Source organism: Camelina sativa, chromosome 20, assembly GCF_030686135.1.
Source record: "Camelina sativa cultivar CO46 ecotype springtype chromosome 20, ASM3068613v1".
Classification (NCBI taxonomy): domain Eukaryota; kingdom Viridiplantae; phylum Streptophyta; class Magnoliopsida; order Brassicales; family Brassicaceae; genus Camelina; species Camelina sativa.
Window position 1 is genome coordinate 5,401,047 of NC_141899.1, and position 15,356 is coordinate 5,416,402.

The window sequence follows — 15,356 nt, forward strand, 5'->3', positions numbered from 1 at the left end:
CTTTTGCAATACTAAATTACCTTGACCAACTTCTACAGTCACATGTAAGCTATATACTTTCTGTGGACTCGGACACAGCTAACATGGTAGGCAATCACCATCCATATCTTACATTTTTCTCTTGTTTTTTTATTCCTATTAGATAAATTTATGTTTCGCACCGTCCCTTCCACGTTGTTTAGTGTTTATTGTTTGAATCCTTAAAATACTCAAACAAGTACATACAAAGTTCAAAGTTTAGAAAGTGTGGTGGACGGGCCTGTTCTTTTTTAATATCGTAGAGATATTATAATTTCATCAATCAATAATTTTTTAATATCCTAGAGATATTATAATTTCATAAATCAATAAGGGGGTGTGGTTGGATTCTAATTTATAAAAAAATTTGAAGACTTCAAATAAGTAAAAGATTTTTAATGATTGATTTTGTTGATTAGTTTTCTAAAATTTTGTAAATTACTCCCAATGATATTTTTTATGACATTATTTTGTGAAAAAGTGTATAAAATCATGAACTAATAATATAATAATTAAATTCATTAATAATCTTAGATTCTTTGTTTTAAATGAATTTTAATGACTTTATAAAAATTTAAATTCAATAACCCAAATTTGTTAATATTTTAAATGATTTTTAGCAAATCATAAACTAATGACACTAAATCATGATCTAATAACACTAGATTCTATATAACATTTAAAGTTTTTAAAATTCTATTCAAATCTCAAAAAAATAACTCCACTAAGACTTTTATAATTATCGATTCCTTGGCCTCCACGGAAAAGTCGGATCTTAGACCAATCAACTTTGACAAATTATAATAGTCAAGACGGTTTCGAAAGAACGTGATCCCCAAGTCACTGCATCAGTTTTTTTTTTTTTGCATAAAGACGGAAACAACCTTGTAACATATCATCTATGGAGATTTATGATATACTCATATCTTTGTAATACAGAAATAACCCATGTCGGTTTGTAACACCTTTAGGAAGCCCTAGCAAAAAGTTAGTCGGCATATATGCTTTATATATTAGGTGCAGCCACTCCTCCTTGATTCAGCATCACAAATACTCACATACATTCTAAAATTCTAAATCGTTTTTTCAATCATCACTTCTAAAGAAACCATGTCTCCTCTTTTGGTTGGTCCACCAGAGATCCGTGATCCCAGCTCCCTCGTCCCAAACCCCGTGACAGCTTCTGGCCCAAGCGACCCATTCATGGACGCGATGGTCTCAAACTTCAACTCAACCAGAGTCAACAACGACTTCTCTACACCTCCCATGGGCTACACCGAGAATAACTCCGCCACGCACCTCTCCTCAGGAAACCCCTGCCTCGATTTCTTCTTCCACGTTGTTCCCTCCACGCACAAGTCAACGATAGATGACCTTCTTAACAAGGCTTGGGACCACGACGCCTTGACCACCCTCAAGCTTATATGTAACCTTCGTGGAGTCCGTGGCACTGGAAAATCCGACAAGGAAGGGTTTTACAAGGCGGCGTTGTGGCTCCATGGTCGTCATCCCAAAACCCTAGCTTGCAACCTCGAGTCTCTCTCTAAGTTTGGTTACTTTAAAGATTTCCCGGAGCTTCTTTACCGGATTCTACTAGGAGCTGAAATCCGTAAGATCAAGAAATCGCAGAAGTACCAGAACAAAGGCAAAGCATCTCGAGCTCGGTTCGCTTTCCAACCCTCGAAAGCCTCTTATGGTGATCGTCGTGCTCGTGGAAGGGGTCACAAATCGGGTCGCCATGGTAGTAAAAAGAAGCCGGAGGCGACGAGAGCCAAAAGGATAGAGAAGGCAGAGAAGAGGAACCAAGAGGAGAAGCTTAGAGCGAGTTTGGAGAGGAAGAAGACGAAGGCTTCAATGGGGAAGGACGCAATCTCAAGATATTCTCACGATCCTGACTATAGGTTTCTCCACGAACGTGTCTCGGAGCTATTCGCAGATCACCTCAAGAAAGATATGGAGTTTTTGACATCCGGAGAGACTAACAAAATCTCTCTAGCGGCTAAGTGGTGTCCCTCTCTTGATTCGTCTTTTGACAAAGCAACTCTTCTTTGTGAGAGCATTGCTAGGAAGCTCTTCCCACGTGAGTCATTCCCTGAATACGAAGGCGTTGAAGACCCTCACTATGCATACAGAGTCCGTGACCGGCTAAGGAAGCAAGTTCTTGTTCCTCTCCGTAAGACTCTTCAGCTTCCCGAAGTGTACATGGGAGCAAAAGACTGGGAGTCTCTCCCGTACAACCGTGTAGCGTCAGTGGCGATGAAGTCTTACAAGGAGATATTCTTAAACCACGACGCAGAGAGGTTCCAGCAGTATCTTGACGATGTGAAGGCGGGAAAAGCAACTGTGGCCGCCGGTGCTCTGCTACCTCACGAGATAATCAGAAGTTTAGAAGACGGAGACGGTGGTCAAGTCTCTGAGCTGCAATGGAAACGAATGGTGGATGATCTTAAAGAGAAAGGTACGTTGAAGAACTGCATGGCTATCTGTGACGTTTCGGCATCTATGAATGGTGAACCAATGGAGGTTTGCGTCGCTCTTGGTTTGCTCGTATCTGAGCTATCCGAAGAGCCATGGAAAGGAAAGGTTATAACGTTCAGCCAAAACCCTGAAATGCATTTGGTGAAAGGAGACGATCTGTTTTCAAAAACAGAGTTCGTGAGAAAGATGCAATGGGATATGAACACTGATTTTCAGAAAGTGTTTGACTTGATTCTGAGAGTGGCTGTAGAAAGGAAACTGAAGCCTGAGGATATGATCAAGAGGGTGTTTATGTTCAGTGATATGGAGTTTGATCAAGCGTCGAAGCGCCCGCCGAGTTATCCGAATTACAATGGAGGGGGATTGCCGCATTATCCGATGCACAATCCATACTATGGAATGCCGCATTATCCCATATACAATGGATATGGAATGCCGCATTATCCCAACAGTGAACCGTCTACTCCGAGCAATGGGTGGGAAACGGATTATGAGGTGATTGTGAGCAAGTACAAGGAGAAAGGGTACGGTGATGCTGTGCCGGAGATAGTGTTTTGGAACTTGAGGGATTCGAGAGCTACGCCGGTGCCTGGAAACAAGAAAGGAGTTGCTTTGGTGAGTGGTTTTTCGAAGAATTTGCTGAAACTGTTTTTGGAAAATGATGGAGAGATTAATCCGATGAAGGCCATGGAGGATGCTATATGTAGAGATGAGTATAAGACACTTGTTGTAGTTGATTGAATGATTCTGGTTTTTGGCTTTTGTTTACCTAATTAATTATGGGCTTTTACAATTATGTTTTATCTTTTTAAAAAAAATCTATTAATAAACACTTATATTACATTTATTTGGGTTTAGCAAATTTATCACACACATTTGTGTTATATTTCTTGCTAGTTTCATATCTAAGTACATATTGGAAAAAAAAAAAAAACTCATGTACAATTTGTAAACAAGCAGGATATGTTAACCAACTAAAGCATATATTTCTAACCTTGATCAACTTCACTGGAGATTCGAAACTTGGCAAATCTCTCAATCTATGAAATTAGGAAGGAAGAAAAATACGAAACAATCGTATTTTCATTGTAATGGGTTTTTCTAGTTATAGTGGGCCTTGTATAAACTATGCAAACCGTTGATCCAAAAAACAAAAAAAACTTAACCGAGCATAATCTCTTACTGTCAAACGTAACGAATCCAACCCAAAAAAAAACTTCCAAGCTTAAACTTTAAATATACAGAGATTGCGCGGGCCTAAAAGACTCTCATCGGAACAAATTTTAATGATTTGAAAATACATTGATTAGCAAGTAGGTAGATAAGAGGGGCAAATTAGTCAGTTTAAAAAATACATCGACATTAAAATCGCGGCTCAGCACAGAGAAAACGTGAGATAACTGAAATAAGTAAAAGCCTTCACCTACAAGGAATAAAAGAATAAATTAGACGTATTGACTCCGATTAGAGAGAGAGAGAGGCTAGAGTCAAATCAGAAGAACGTGAACGTGAGAAGATGAAAGACAGCGACGAAAAAAAATCCCTAAGAAGACTTTATGAATAAGTAAGTGCGCCCTTGCCTTGCCTTAGTGATGATGTATTGACAAATTAACTACTACATCTCAACACGTGAACGACATGCATCTTCAATCTTATCTTTTTTTTTGTTTTTCTCTCTCTCTTTGGCCACCAGCAAAGTTTTTGTTTTATTTTTTTTATACGTGGTTCTTTAATTTGTCTATGCTTGTTAGTTTTCCATATAAGAATAGAAATTGTAATTAATTTAATTTAGTTCGGAAGTGGTTGACGCAACAAGATAGAAAATGTGAGTTAAATCTACCACAATCGACAATAATCATCTAAAGGATATCGTCATCGACCGAGTCTTTTCTTTTGTTCGGCAGTAGACAAAATTTAAACTAGACCTGAATTTTCAGATTCCGATATTATTTAAAAAGTGAAAACCATCTGTACATATATATACTTCATTATAATCTTTGGAAGCACTAAATTTGATTATTGGTGTACTTATGATTAGAAAAGTACTTCAATATACTATAACTTATACTACTAGTTCAAACTAAATAGACAGTCTTGGATAGTCACTAGTAGTGTAATGTTGAAAATTCAGTAAGACTGACTATATAATAGTATGTGATTTGGTATACACTAGTAAGTAGTAAGGTAAAACTACTACTTGGGTTTTAAAAAATAGAAAATTCATCAGGGAAATAAAAAAACATAAAAGAAAATGGAAAAGAAGAACATGTTCGGAGAAAAGTATACAGATCTAAAAAAGACTAGAGTAGAAAAAACGTATAATAGTGTCAGAAGAACCCAATGTGATAAACAGTAACATAATTAAAAAAAAAAACATGTTTGGATAGTCACCACTCACACGACATATGAAGATATTTTTTTATATATATAAAAACAATTACTAATGTTCATTGGACTTCCGTTATTTCCGGGTAAAAATAACAACAAAGAAATATCTTTCTTTCTGCGTATAGCCATATTACATTTTAAGGTCTATAAACAGTTGAAACATGTGTTTTAAATCATTAAATTAATGAAAAGATTAAGAGGAGGTTAGGGGGGAGACCCTAATAAAAACAAATAAAAGAATAGAAAAACAAAAAGAAAACAAAAAAGTGGATGAGTTACTTGCCCAGCCCAATTGTGCCGAAAAGAAAGAGAAAGCATGAACCTCGTGCGTTATTATTATTTATTTATCAAAAGACGGGTAACATAACATAACCTTTTTAAATACTCTCACATGAAAAATCAAAACAAATCCTTTTTTATTCCAAATCTTCATTCATTAATTAACATCCTTCCTCTCTCGCGCCTCTCTCTCACAAAACAAAATCATCCATTTATCTCTCTCTCTCTGTCTCGGATCTTTTAAGAAGAATTTTAATAAATCAAAGAAGATGACTAGAGGAGGAGCTACCGTAGAACTTGACTTCCTCGGTGTTGAGAAGAAACAAACCAACAACACCGTTGGTCCAAAGCCTAGGTTTCAGAAGTTTCTCGATCGCCGTCGTAGTTTCCGAGGTTTGTTTCTTTTTTTTTTAACCGATTTTTTTTTTTTTTTTGGTTCTATGTGATTAAAAAAATTATATTTAATTTTGTCAGAAATGCAAGGAGCGATTTCAAAGATCGATCCGGAGATAATAAAATCATTGTTAGCTTCCGGAGGTGGTGGTACTGAGTCTCCTTCTGTTCCGTCTACTCCGAGAGAACATCAACTTCAGATCCCGATTTCTCCGGTCCACGCGTCTCTCGCCAGGTACGTTATAAAGCTTTTTTTTTTTTTTTTTTTTTTTTTGAGGGAAAAAAAAAGGATTTGAAATTCAAAATTAATTTCGAAAAATTATTCTTTTAGGCAAAGTACGGAAGCTGTCTCTGGAACCGTACCTATGACTATTTTTTACAATGGAACCGTATCCGTTTACCAAGTGTCTCGTAACAAGGCTGAAGAGATTATGAAGGTCGCTAAGGAGACAACAGTTTCGAAGAAAGACGAATCATCGACGGAGACTGATCTTTCGGTAATTACTCCGACCACTCTAAGACCAAAGCTCTTTGGCCAGAATCTAGAAGGAGGTTAGTAATAATAATTAATAAAATAATTTGCTAAAACTGTCACGCTAATTAATTAATAGAGTACTGTTCTATTATACTTATAGAGATGTCGTTGCATGTAGAATGTTTTGTTGTTAGTTATTAGGGAAGATTTAGTTGCTAATTAGTTTTGAATTAGATGTAATAAGACAACAAAACAAAAGATTATGTTAAAAGAGTCCTTAATTAAGTTGGTATTTAGATAGTTATGGAATACGTATAAACATATGTTTTAGTTTCTGATGAAAAAAAGGGAACTGGTTTATGTGTGTAATTAAGCAGATCTTCCCATCGCAAGGAGAAAGTCATTGCAAAGGTTTCTAGAGAAGCGTAAGGAGAGGTAATTTATTCTCCAACAAATCCAAGGATTACTTATTAAATCAAGGTTTTTATTTTTTCTCCTTTTCTCTGTGTCGACCCTTTTTTCATTTTATTTTATTTATTAACATTCCATTAATACCCCATGAAAAAATAATGATTACATGTTCTGTCTCTTTTTTACTCACACAAAACTGTAGTTTCCTCTAGTTTGTTCAACAAATCAGTATCACATGCTTCTTTCTAGCTCTACGTAGATAGACATAGTAGTAGAAGTAGAGTTATACGTATGTTTTTCCCTATTAAAAACGCGTTGACTTCGACTCTTTTTTTTTTTGTGTGTTTGCTACACCGACAAGTTATTCAAAAGATATGATTCGTTTTATTAATGATGAGATAATGAGGATAGAATTGAGAGAATTGAACATTTGTTTTGTTTGTTTGTTTTTCACTATATGGGACCGTATAAGTTACTACAAAAATAAACGCGGTTTCACATTTTTCTCTTTTTTTTTTCGTCTTTTTGTGTTTGCAGAGTAATATCGACATCTCCTTACTATCATCCGACATCGGCCTAAAACGATCTTCTTTTTTAGATTGGGACATGGACCAAATTTGTCTCTTTCACCACTCTCCAAGACTTCCATGTTCCTTTTGCATTTTGGCTTCTTTCCCAATCTCTTTGAAATTGATGGCCTCTCTCTCTTCGTCGTTGCTTCTGCGTATACTGTTTTCACGACACGTTTTTTAGGAGATTACGTTTACCTACTACTTCTATATTGTTTTTTAAACTGTTTATTGTCTTCTAATATATACTTTTCATTAATTAAGCAGCTCTATTATATATCGTGTCGTGTCACTACTTTTGTTTTAATCTTTTAGTACTTGTAAAAGGAAATGAACACGCCTCTTTCGGCTTCTCGTGAAGCTTCCGTGAGTATTAAAAAGAAATGTGCTCATGCTACTTTAATTAGTTATATTGGTTGGTCTGCTCTGCTTTGTCCTTATTAATATAATGGAAATGAGTTTAAGAAACACGTGAGTCTTTCTTTAGTAGTTAATGCGACCTAGTCTAAGTCTTGCCGACTAATGTGTCTTTTCACGTCAGAAGTCTTTTAAGTCTTTAAGAGTTTGGTGGAATCTGTAAATTGGCAAGATGCTGAAGAGAAGGGATAAACCGAGCGTCCTTTGTGTGCCTTTTCATATGAGCATAACTATTGTCATTGAATATAGTATCCATCACTAGCCACTAACATTGGCATGGCTGGTCCGGATTTAAGAAACAATACTGAACTAGCATTTAATGTCTCTGTACCGCTAATTGAAAACCATGTCTCGTTACCGTTGAAACAAATTACTTAATATTGTGCATTCGACTTTTTAATTATGTTTTTTTTGGTTCTGTATCTCCTAACACTTTTTTTGGTGTTGTATATATTTGTGTGTTCTTTTGTATACGTTTGTGTTTTTTTTTATATATATATTAGAACGACAGTAAATAAGTGTAATGAAGGTCGAGTAGCTGAATTCATCTTCTAGAATTTTACTTACCTGATTTTTTTGTTTTTCTAGTAAACTAAACCAAAATTGTGTCATAGTTAAAATGAGAAACCCAAAATTTAGTGGAGCTGACGTGAATAACCGAGACAAAACTTGAAATCCAAAATTAACAAGAAACAATTGATAATTAACCAATTTCTATACCCTAACAAAACTGAATCAATGTGGGTTTAAATCAGTTCAAGAAAGTGGTCTAGGCGACCGTCTAAGCACCGTCTAAGCGCTAGGCGCTCAGCAGACGCCTAGATGACTGTCTAAACCGCTTAATGTATAAATTATTAAGTTTTATATATGTATACATAATTATAAATGTTTATATGTTGTTAATATAACTTAAATAAATATATTTTTCTTAATTTTGTTTATAATTTTTTATAATTTTTTTTATTTTTCTAACATATATTTGTACATAATTTTATATATATAATGTTTTATGTTGTAAACACCTAAACCACCTAAAAACCGTTTAGAACCCGACTAAGCGTTCTAGAAGCTAGGCGCTGGGTCACCGCCCAGATACCGCCTAACGCTTTCTTGAACACTGGTTTAAATTCGAATTTATTATGTCCATACTGTAAATACCCCAAATGAACAAACAAAAAATAGAATGCTCAAGACCTACCGAGAACTTGTGAGCTGATATAAAGATTCGTGTGGCGCAATCCATACATGATTCGAAATTAAGGTCATCATTTTTGACTACCATCTAGCTTCGCATAAATACTTATTGCAAATTTGACTTAAATATATGTAACCTTCGAGCTTTGACCATGTATTACATGGTCAGAGCTCTAGCATGTAGATCCCACAATAAGAGTTTGTATACTTTCAAAAGAATACATGGTCAAAGCTTCAGCTTGAAGATCCTATAATAAAAGTTTGGTCAGAGCTCTTAGATCAAACAGAGTTTATTATTATTACTGAATTCATGATTTAGTTTGAATATATTGGGTGGTCTATTATGAATATCTAAGTGTCTGGTTTTGACTTGACTAATTTCTTTTGATCATCACTAAGTTAATGTTGATTTTAACAATTGAGTTAGGTTTATCTAGAGTCAATCAGAGTATCCGATCAGCATATGATTCAAATGGCTCCGATGAAAGTAAGCACAGCTTTGGGAATATATTAGCATTTGGTCGTATCAATCAATCCAAGAGACTATCACATCTTCATCTCATTAATAAATAAGAAACCATAAGGGTTACGAATAGAATCAACACAGACATAAAGAATCTTCAAACACAGTCATCATCACCAAACAAATTCCGAACTATCAGATTCACATCAGCTAAACAAATTCGAAACAAAGATAACTATCTCGTAAGAACACAACTCATTGATTTCTACAAGTTCATATCAGCAAATGCTTTACCAAACATACATCTTTTAAAAGTTGACATCGCTAGAAAACCAATTCAATCGGCTAAACAGAGACAGAGCTAATCCCCATATTAAGATAAAAAAAAAATTGTAGAAACAAACAAGAAAAATAAATAAAGTAGATTGAAGGATCGGAGCATCAGTTTTAAAAAGCTCGATTTATATAATCCGCATGGTTAATCAGAGAGCACGTTGTAATGCAAAATATTCATCATCTGATCCGATTCCTTCAATCAATTTTAATAAAACATTTTTTTCTATAAAAGAAAAAGACAAAACCTAACCACATAATCAACTAATTCTAGAATCGAAAATTCATAACTACGAAAAAACGAATCAATGAAAAAGAATGAAGAAGAAGACCTAACTAGAGGATGATGATTCTGTGACTCTGTTAGGCTGACAAAACCAAAGCTGTCTTTTATAGGTGCAGACTTGGAGAAACCCTAATTTCAGTTTACCTATCGTATTGGGCTACATCTGTCACTTGGGCCGGCCCATGTCTCATTGACTTGAAAAAAACACCAAATCGGTTTTGTAATTCGATCTCAGCTGGGATAAATCGGTTTTGAATTAACCGGATTAGACACTTCTCCTCTCTCAACTCGCAAATTCGCATGATCAGGAGGTTTTGTAGAGTGATCCATGTTTCAGAGAGTCGTAGATTGATCCAATGCAATCGCATTCGACAATGTGGCTTATCTATTCAAGCCACCGAGTCGGCATTGGATTTGGATTCGGTAGTCCCAGGCTTAGATTCTCATGCTTACGGCTCAATGCTCCGTCGCTGCATTCAAAGAAACGATCATATCTCAGCAAAGGCTATTCATTGCGATGTATTGAAGAAAGGAAACTGCTTGGATCTTTTCGCTACAAACATTCTATTAAACGCTTACGTGAAAACCGGGTTTGACAAAGATGCATTGAAGCTGTTCGACGAAATTCCTGAGAGAAACAATGTCTCGTATGTTACTCTAATTCAAGGATACGCGTGTGAAGATCCCGTTGGTTTGTATTCACGGTTGCATCGAGAAGGTCATGAGCTTAACCCACACGTTTTCACCTCCTTCTTGAAGTGTTTTGTTAGTTTGGATAAAGCTGAGATTTGTTGTTGGTGGTTGCATTCTCCTATCGTTAAGCTTGGTTTTGATTCCAATGCCTTTGTTGGAGCTGCTCTTATCAATGCTTACTCTGTTTGTGGTTCTGTTGATAGTGCAAGAAGTGTTTTTGAGGGGATTTTGTGTAAAGACATTGTTGTGTGGGCTGGAATTGTGTCTTGTTATGTAGAGAATGGGTATTTCGAGGATTCTCTTGAACTGCTTTCTTGTATGGGGATGGCTGGTTTCATGCCTAACAACTACACCTTTGATACGGCACTTAAGGCGAGTATCGGGCTAGGTGCGTTTGATTTCGCCAAGGGTGTTCATGGACGGATTCTAAAAACTTGTTATGAGTTGGATCCTCGTGTGGGTGTTGGTTTGCTTCAGTTGTATACGCAGCTTGGAGACATGTCTGGTGCTTTCAAAGTGTTCAATGAGATGCCAAAGAATGATGTGATACCTTGGAGTTTTATGATTGCTCGGTTTTGTCAAAACGGTTTTTGCAATGAGGCGGTTGATCTTTTTATTCGAATGAGAGAAGCTTTCGTTGTCCCTAATGAGTTTACTTTGAGCAGTATTTTGAATGGATGTGCCATCGGAAAGTGTTCTGGCTTAGGTGAGCAACTTCATGGTCTTGTGGTTAAAGCTGGCTTTGATTTGGATGTCTATGTCTCAAATGCTCTCATTGATGTATATGCCAAATGTGAGAAAATGGATAGCGCTGTTAAGTTATTTGCTGAGTTATCAAGTAAAAATGAGGTAAGCTGGAACACAGTCATTGTCGGGTATGAGAATCTAGGCGAAGGAGGAAAAGCGTTAAGCATGTTTTGTGAAGCGCTTAGAAATCAGGTGTCAGTAACTGAAGTAACCTTCTCAAGTGCTCTTGGAGCTTGTGCTTCTTTGGCGAGCATGGAGCTCGGTGTTCAAGTTCATGGACTGGCGATAAAAACCAATAATGCCGAAAAAGTTGCAGTGAGTAACTCATTGATAGACATGTATGCAAAATGTGGTGATATCAAAGTCGCACAATCTGTGTTCAATGAGATGGAAACGACGGATGTAGCTTCATGGAATACATTGATCTCAGGCTATTCCACTCATGGGCTGGGTAGACAGGCACTGAGAATCTTCGACATTATGAAGGATAGTGATTGCAAGCCAAATGGGTTAACATTTCTTAGTGTTCTTTCTGGATGCAGCAATGCAGGATTAATAGATGAAGGTCAAGATTGTTTTGAGTCAATGGTTCGTGATCATGATATTGAACCATGTTTGGAACATTATACTTGTATGGTCAGGCTTTTGGGAAGATCAGGGCAGCTTGACAAAGCAATGAAGCTGATTGAAGGGATTCCATATGAGCCTAGTGTTATGATCTGGAGAGCACTTCTTAGCGCCTCGATGAATCAGAACAATGAAGCGGTTGCAAGGAGATCGGCAGAGGAAATACTAAAGATCAATCCAAAGGACGAAGCAACATATGTTCTATTATCAAACATGTACGCAGGTGTAAAACAATGGGCAAACGTTGCTTCCATTAGGAAAAGCATGAAGGAAAAGGGTGTAAAGAAGGAACCAGGTTTAAGTTGGATAGAACATCAAGGAGATGTGCATTTCTTCAGTGTGGGATTATCAGATCATCCGGATATGAAGCTCATAAATGGAATGCTGGAATGGCTTAACTTGAAAGCAACACGAGCCGGTTATGTTCCTGATCGGAATGCGGTTCTGCTCGATATGGACGATGAAGAAAAGGATAAGAGATTGTGGGTTCACAGTGAGAGGTTGGCTTTGGCATATGGGCTTGTTCGAATGCCATCTAGAAATCGCATACTGATCATCAAGAATCTACGGATTTGTTCGGATTGCCACAATGCTATGAAAGTTATATCAGGTATCATACAGCGAGATCTTGTTATCCGAGATATGAACAGATTCCATCATTTTCATGCTGGAGTCTGCTCTTGTGGTGACTACTGGTGAATGGAAGTAGACAACATAGATACAATATCTCAACACTTTGTCTCTTCAATGGAACTTAGGTACATTGGATTACACACGGACTGATAAGATTTTGCACATGACACAGTAAGAGTATTAGTCAGGTCAACTACACAGATAAAGGAAAGCGAAGAGCTTAACCGTTGACTCAGACTCATACAAGCCTAGAGACTAGATATCACATATAGATACAGGTTTTCTACAGAATATGCAACTCAGCATATCGATACAGAGATCACATATCCATGTCGGCAAAGATCTCTTCATCTTCTCCATACGGAGGACTGTCAGCGAGAAATGCATCACTTGCCAGGTTACTGCAATAAATAGTTTTCGAGTTGGAAAGACTTTTAAAGAAGGAATACAGTGAAAGAGAACGGCAACTTGGTAGGATTACAATCATCTAACCTCGTGCAGCAGAAACGAAAACCTGCAACACGCTTCAGTTTTCGATTGTAGAATAAGAAACAGAAAGACCATCTGGATTTGACCCAAAAGAAACAAAGGATGAGGAAGCAGCCTTTTAGAAGACAGTCAGGCTATAGCACCTCTGAGTAAGTGAATAGAAAAAGGAAAGTTGTTGTAACTCACATTGCTCCTTCCTCGAGGAAAGGATCTGCATTAGGATTTGGGTTGTAAACATATATCTCACATTCAGCTAGTTTTACGACCTGTATCATTCACATATGTATGATTTACTTCTTTTCCATTACTCTTGCCCTTTTTCTAGAGTTCCTTATTACAGGGAACTTACCTCATCAAGAGCCTTGTAGATTACCTCAAGCAGGGAGCCATCCTCATTCCTCTCAGCCCATTCCTATCAGCAGATATGATAATACTTATTTAAACAGTACACATATGTACATCAAATCTCAATCGAGTTGGATCACTGAAGAAGGTCAAAGTGATTCCCCCTCGCAAAAACAAGCCTTTTTAAAATTTCCATCAAACAGAAACTTTGAATACCTTAGAAGCTTCAGACATATAGTTGTTAAAAATCTGCTTAAACGTGTCCCAGCTTTCCTCCGAAAAAAACTGATGTGCTTTGACAGCGCTGGAAACCAAAAAAAAAAAAAAAATAGAGAAACAATGCGATAATGACAAGAGTTATAACATAAGCTGTACTTTATTATCATGTTCAATCAGACACTTCACTTCAGACAACTGGTTAAGTTATAGTTTTTTTGGGAAATGGAGAGAATCGAACTCTCAACTCCTACAGTTCTATGAACCGTTCGTCAAACCTTATGACAACACTCCCACACAGATTTTAAAGGGGGGGATTATATAGCGGGTTGCCATGTCGCCCAAGAAGCTGACAATGACATTACCCATAATCCCCCCCCTTTCAAAAAAACTTTACAACACAAAAAATTTACCTGAAGTCGTAGTCTGGATACATCTGATAGAGTGTAAGAACCAAGTAGATCAAAGCTTTTCGACTGGAAAAAGCAACAGAATATAAACATAAGACATGTCTATATCATAAAAACATGGTTTAAAAAAAACTCAGTAAGTAGAAGATTTAATTACCTTGACCTGCTTAACAAGAGATCAACGGGTGAAGAAGAGTCAGTATCAGAAGATTTCCCAAGATAATCTAGCATCTGTGTTCAAATGAACCGGAAACAATTAAAACAACATTTCAATGATTTAAGTCTAAAACACATTTTTGATTGTAACAGCTAAATTCAGATGTAAAAGAATAGCTTTCATAGAGTATTAAATTACCTCATTCTCCAAACTAAGAGACAATCTTTTGTCAGTTCCTGCATGTTTGCCTATCCAAGAAACAAAACAAAAAACAGTAAATTATATTCCTTGTAAGCCCAGAAGAATAGTTTGACCCTGAGAGTAAGAAGAACACAAAACAGGTGGCTTACATGAATAAGCTTCCAGACAACCTTTGATAGTTCTTTCCCCGAGATTTAAATCACCCATAAACACATTCAAACTGGATTGCAAAGGTGTTTAAATTCCATTCAGAAATGAACAAACAAATCTCATAATTCACAAAAACAAAGCAAATAACTCAATTTAACCCAATTTATATAAAAGAAAGAAGAGTAACCTGTCTAGATTAGTGTACTCCAAGAACTTCATGATAGCAGCAAAATCTTCCAGAAAGATGCAATAAACCTAAGATTTTTTTTTTTTTTTTTTTATAACAAAAACAGATCATATACAAAAATTATTACAGATCTCTCAGAACATAATAACTAAAAAGGTTTGAAATTAGCATTTCAAATTACAGGAAAAGAGCATAACAGGAAAGAATCAGACCATAGCATCATAATCACCAAACTCAATCCGAAACCCTAAAATTCAACTAAAACTGTAAAATACGAAATTGAAAAAAAACGGAATCTTAAAACTACCAAAATTGAGATTCCATAACCGTAAAATGTTTGAGAATAAGCGGCAATAGAATTTGTGTAATTCGAAATCCCTATAAACTCGAGAGAATGGATTTTAAAAAAAAAAAAAAAAAGTACCTGAAAATCTTTTTAATGTTTCGCGGAAAATGCGAAGTTTGTGTTATTATTGTTGTTGTAGGGAAACTATTACGATCTCGCACGTGCGAAAAGATGCGGATATGCTTTGGTGTCTATAATATAATGGACAGCGAAGCGTCTGATTCGCGAAGATCTAAACTGTGTGCCGTTTGTTTTAATGCTTTCTCATGGGCCGCCGTTCGATCTTGAGTCTTAATTGCGTGCCGTTTTTATGATATTCCATGGGCCGTCCAATAATAATAATAGATAAACATTTTGCAATCAGAACGTTGATGTTTCTTGCAGGGGAAATAATTTCGTTAATAGCTGTCACGGGATGCATGAGATTCATGTTGTCCTAGTCGAAATTAGT

At 36.4% G+C, this 15,356-nt stretch overlaps 3 protein-coding genes, 1 non-coding gene and 1 pseudogene across 10 annotated transcripts; 3 read left to right on the forward strand and 2 right to left on the reverse strand.

Annotated features, from left to right (window-relative positions):
* Positions 1-853: 853 nt before the first annotated feature.
* On the forward strand, positions 854-3,343 carry LOC104769537 (uncharacterized). Its single transcript, XM_010493765.3, has one exon. The coding sequence runs from the start codon at positions 1,129-1,131 to the stop codon at positions 3,235-3,237; it is 2,109 nt and encodes a 702-aa protein (XP_010492067.1). The 5' UTR covers positions 854-1,128; the 3' UTR covers positions 3,238-3,343.
* Positions 3,344-5,133: 1,790 nt separating this feature from the next.
* On the forward strand, positions 5,134-7,417 carry LOC104772241 (protein TIFY 9). Of its 4 annotated transcripts, none has more exons than XM_087504915.1 (5): positions 5,134-5,556; positions 5,638-5,791; positions 5,888-6,108; positions 6,409-6,511; positions 6,980-7,417. In XM_087504915.1, the coding sequence occupies exons 1-4, from the start codon at positions 5,433-5,435 to the stop codon at positions 6,468-6,470; spliced, it is 561 nt and encodes a 186-aa protein (XP_087361041.1). In that variant the 5' UTR covers positions 5,134-5,432; the 3' UTR covers positions 6,471-6,511; positions 6,980-7,417. The 4 variants fall into 4 exon arrangements, 3 of the variants coding, with proteins under 3 accessions (XP_087361041.1, XP_087361040.1, XP_087361042.1); XM_087504914.1 differs by having other exon boundaries at positions 6,409-6,466; XM_087504916.1 differs by having other exon boundaries at positions 5,241-5,556; positions 5,888-6,053; positions 6,409-6,466.
* Positions 7,418-9,520: 2,103 nt separating this feature from the next.
* Positions 9,521-9,608, reverse strand: LOC147918481 (small nucleolar RNA SNORD36). The gene has a single exon (XR_015594177.1). It is a non-coding gene; the product is annotated as a small nucleolar RNA SNORD36 (small nucleolar RNA).
* Positions 9,609-9,902: 294 nt separating this feature from the next.
* LOC104769538 (putative pentatricopeptide repeat-containing protein At5g13230, mitochondrial pseudogene) lies at positions 9,903-13,200 on the forward strand (annotated as a pseudogene). The gene has a single exon (XR_015592845.1). The product of XR_015592845.1 is annotated as a putative pentatricopeptide repeat-containing protein At5g13230, mitochondrial pseudogene (transcript).
* On the reverse strand, positions 12,489-15,129 carry LOC104769539 (uncharacterized). Of its 3 annotated transcripts, none has more exons than XM_010493767.3 (11): positions 14,984-15,129; positions 14,560-14,627; positions 14,372-14,442; positions 14,220-14,269; positions 14,022-14,095; positions 13,868-13,930; positions 13,455-13,542; positions 13,243-13,305; positions 13,080-13,159; positions 12,897-12,968; positions 12,489-12,805 (listed from the first exon to the last, which is right to left on the reverse strand). In XM_010493767.3, the coding sequence occupies exons 2-11, from the start codon at positions 14,589-14,591 to the stop codon at positions 12,724-12,726; spliced, it is 675 nt and encodes a 224-aa protein (XP_010492069.1). In that variant the 5' UTR covers positions 14,592-14,627; positions 14,984-15,129; the 3' UTR covers positions 12,489-12,723. The 3 variants fall into 3 exon arrangements, with proteins under 3 accessions (XP_010492069.1, XP_010492070.1, XP_087361043.1); XM_010493768.3 differs by having other exon boundaries at positions 14,867-15,005; XM_087504917.1 differs by lacking the exon at positions 14,984-15,129 and adding an exon at positions 14,772-14,979.
* Between the last annotated feature and the right edge of the window lie 227 nt (positions 15,130-15,356).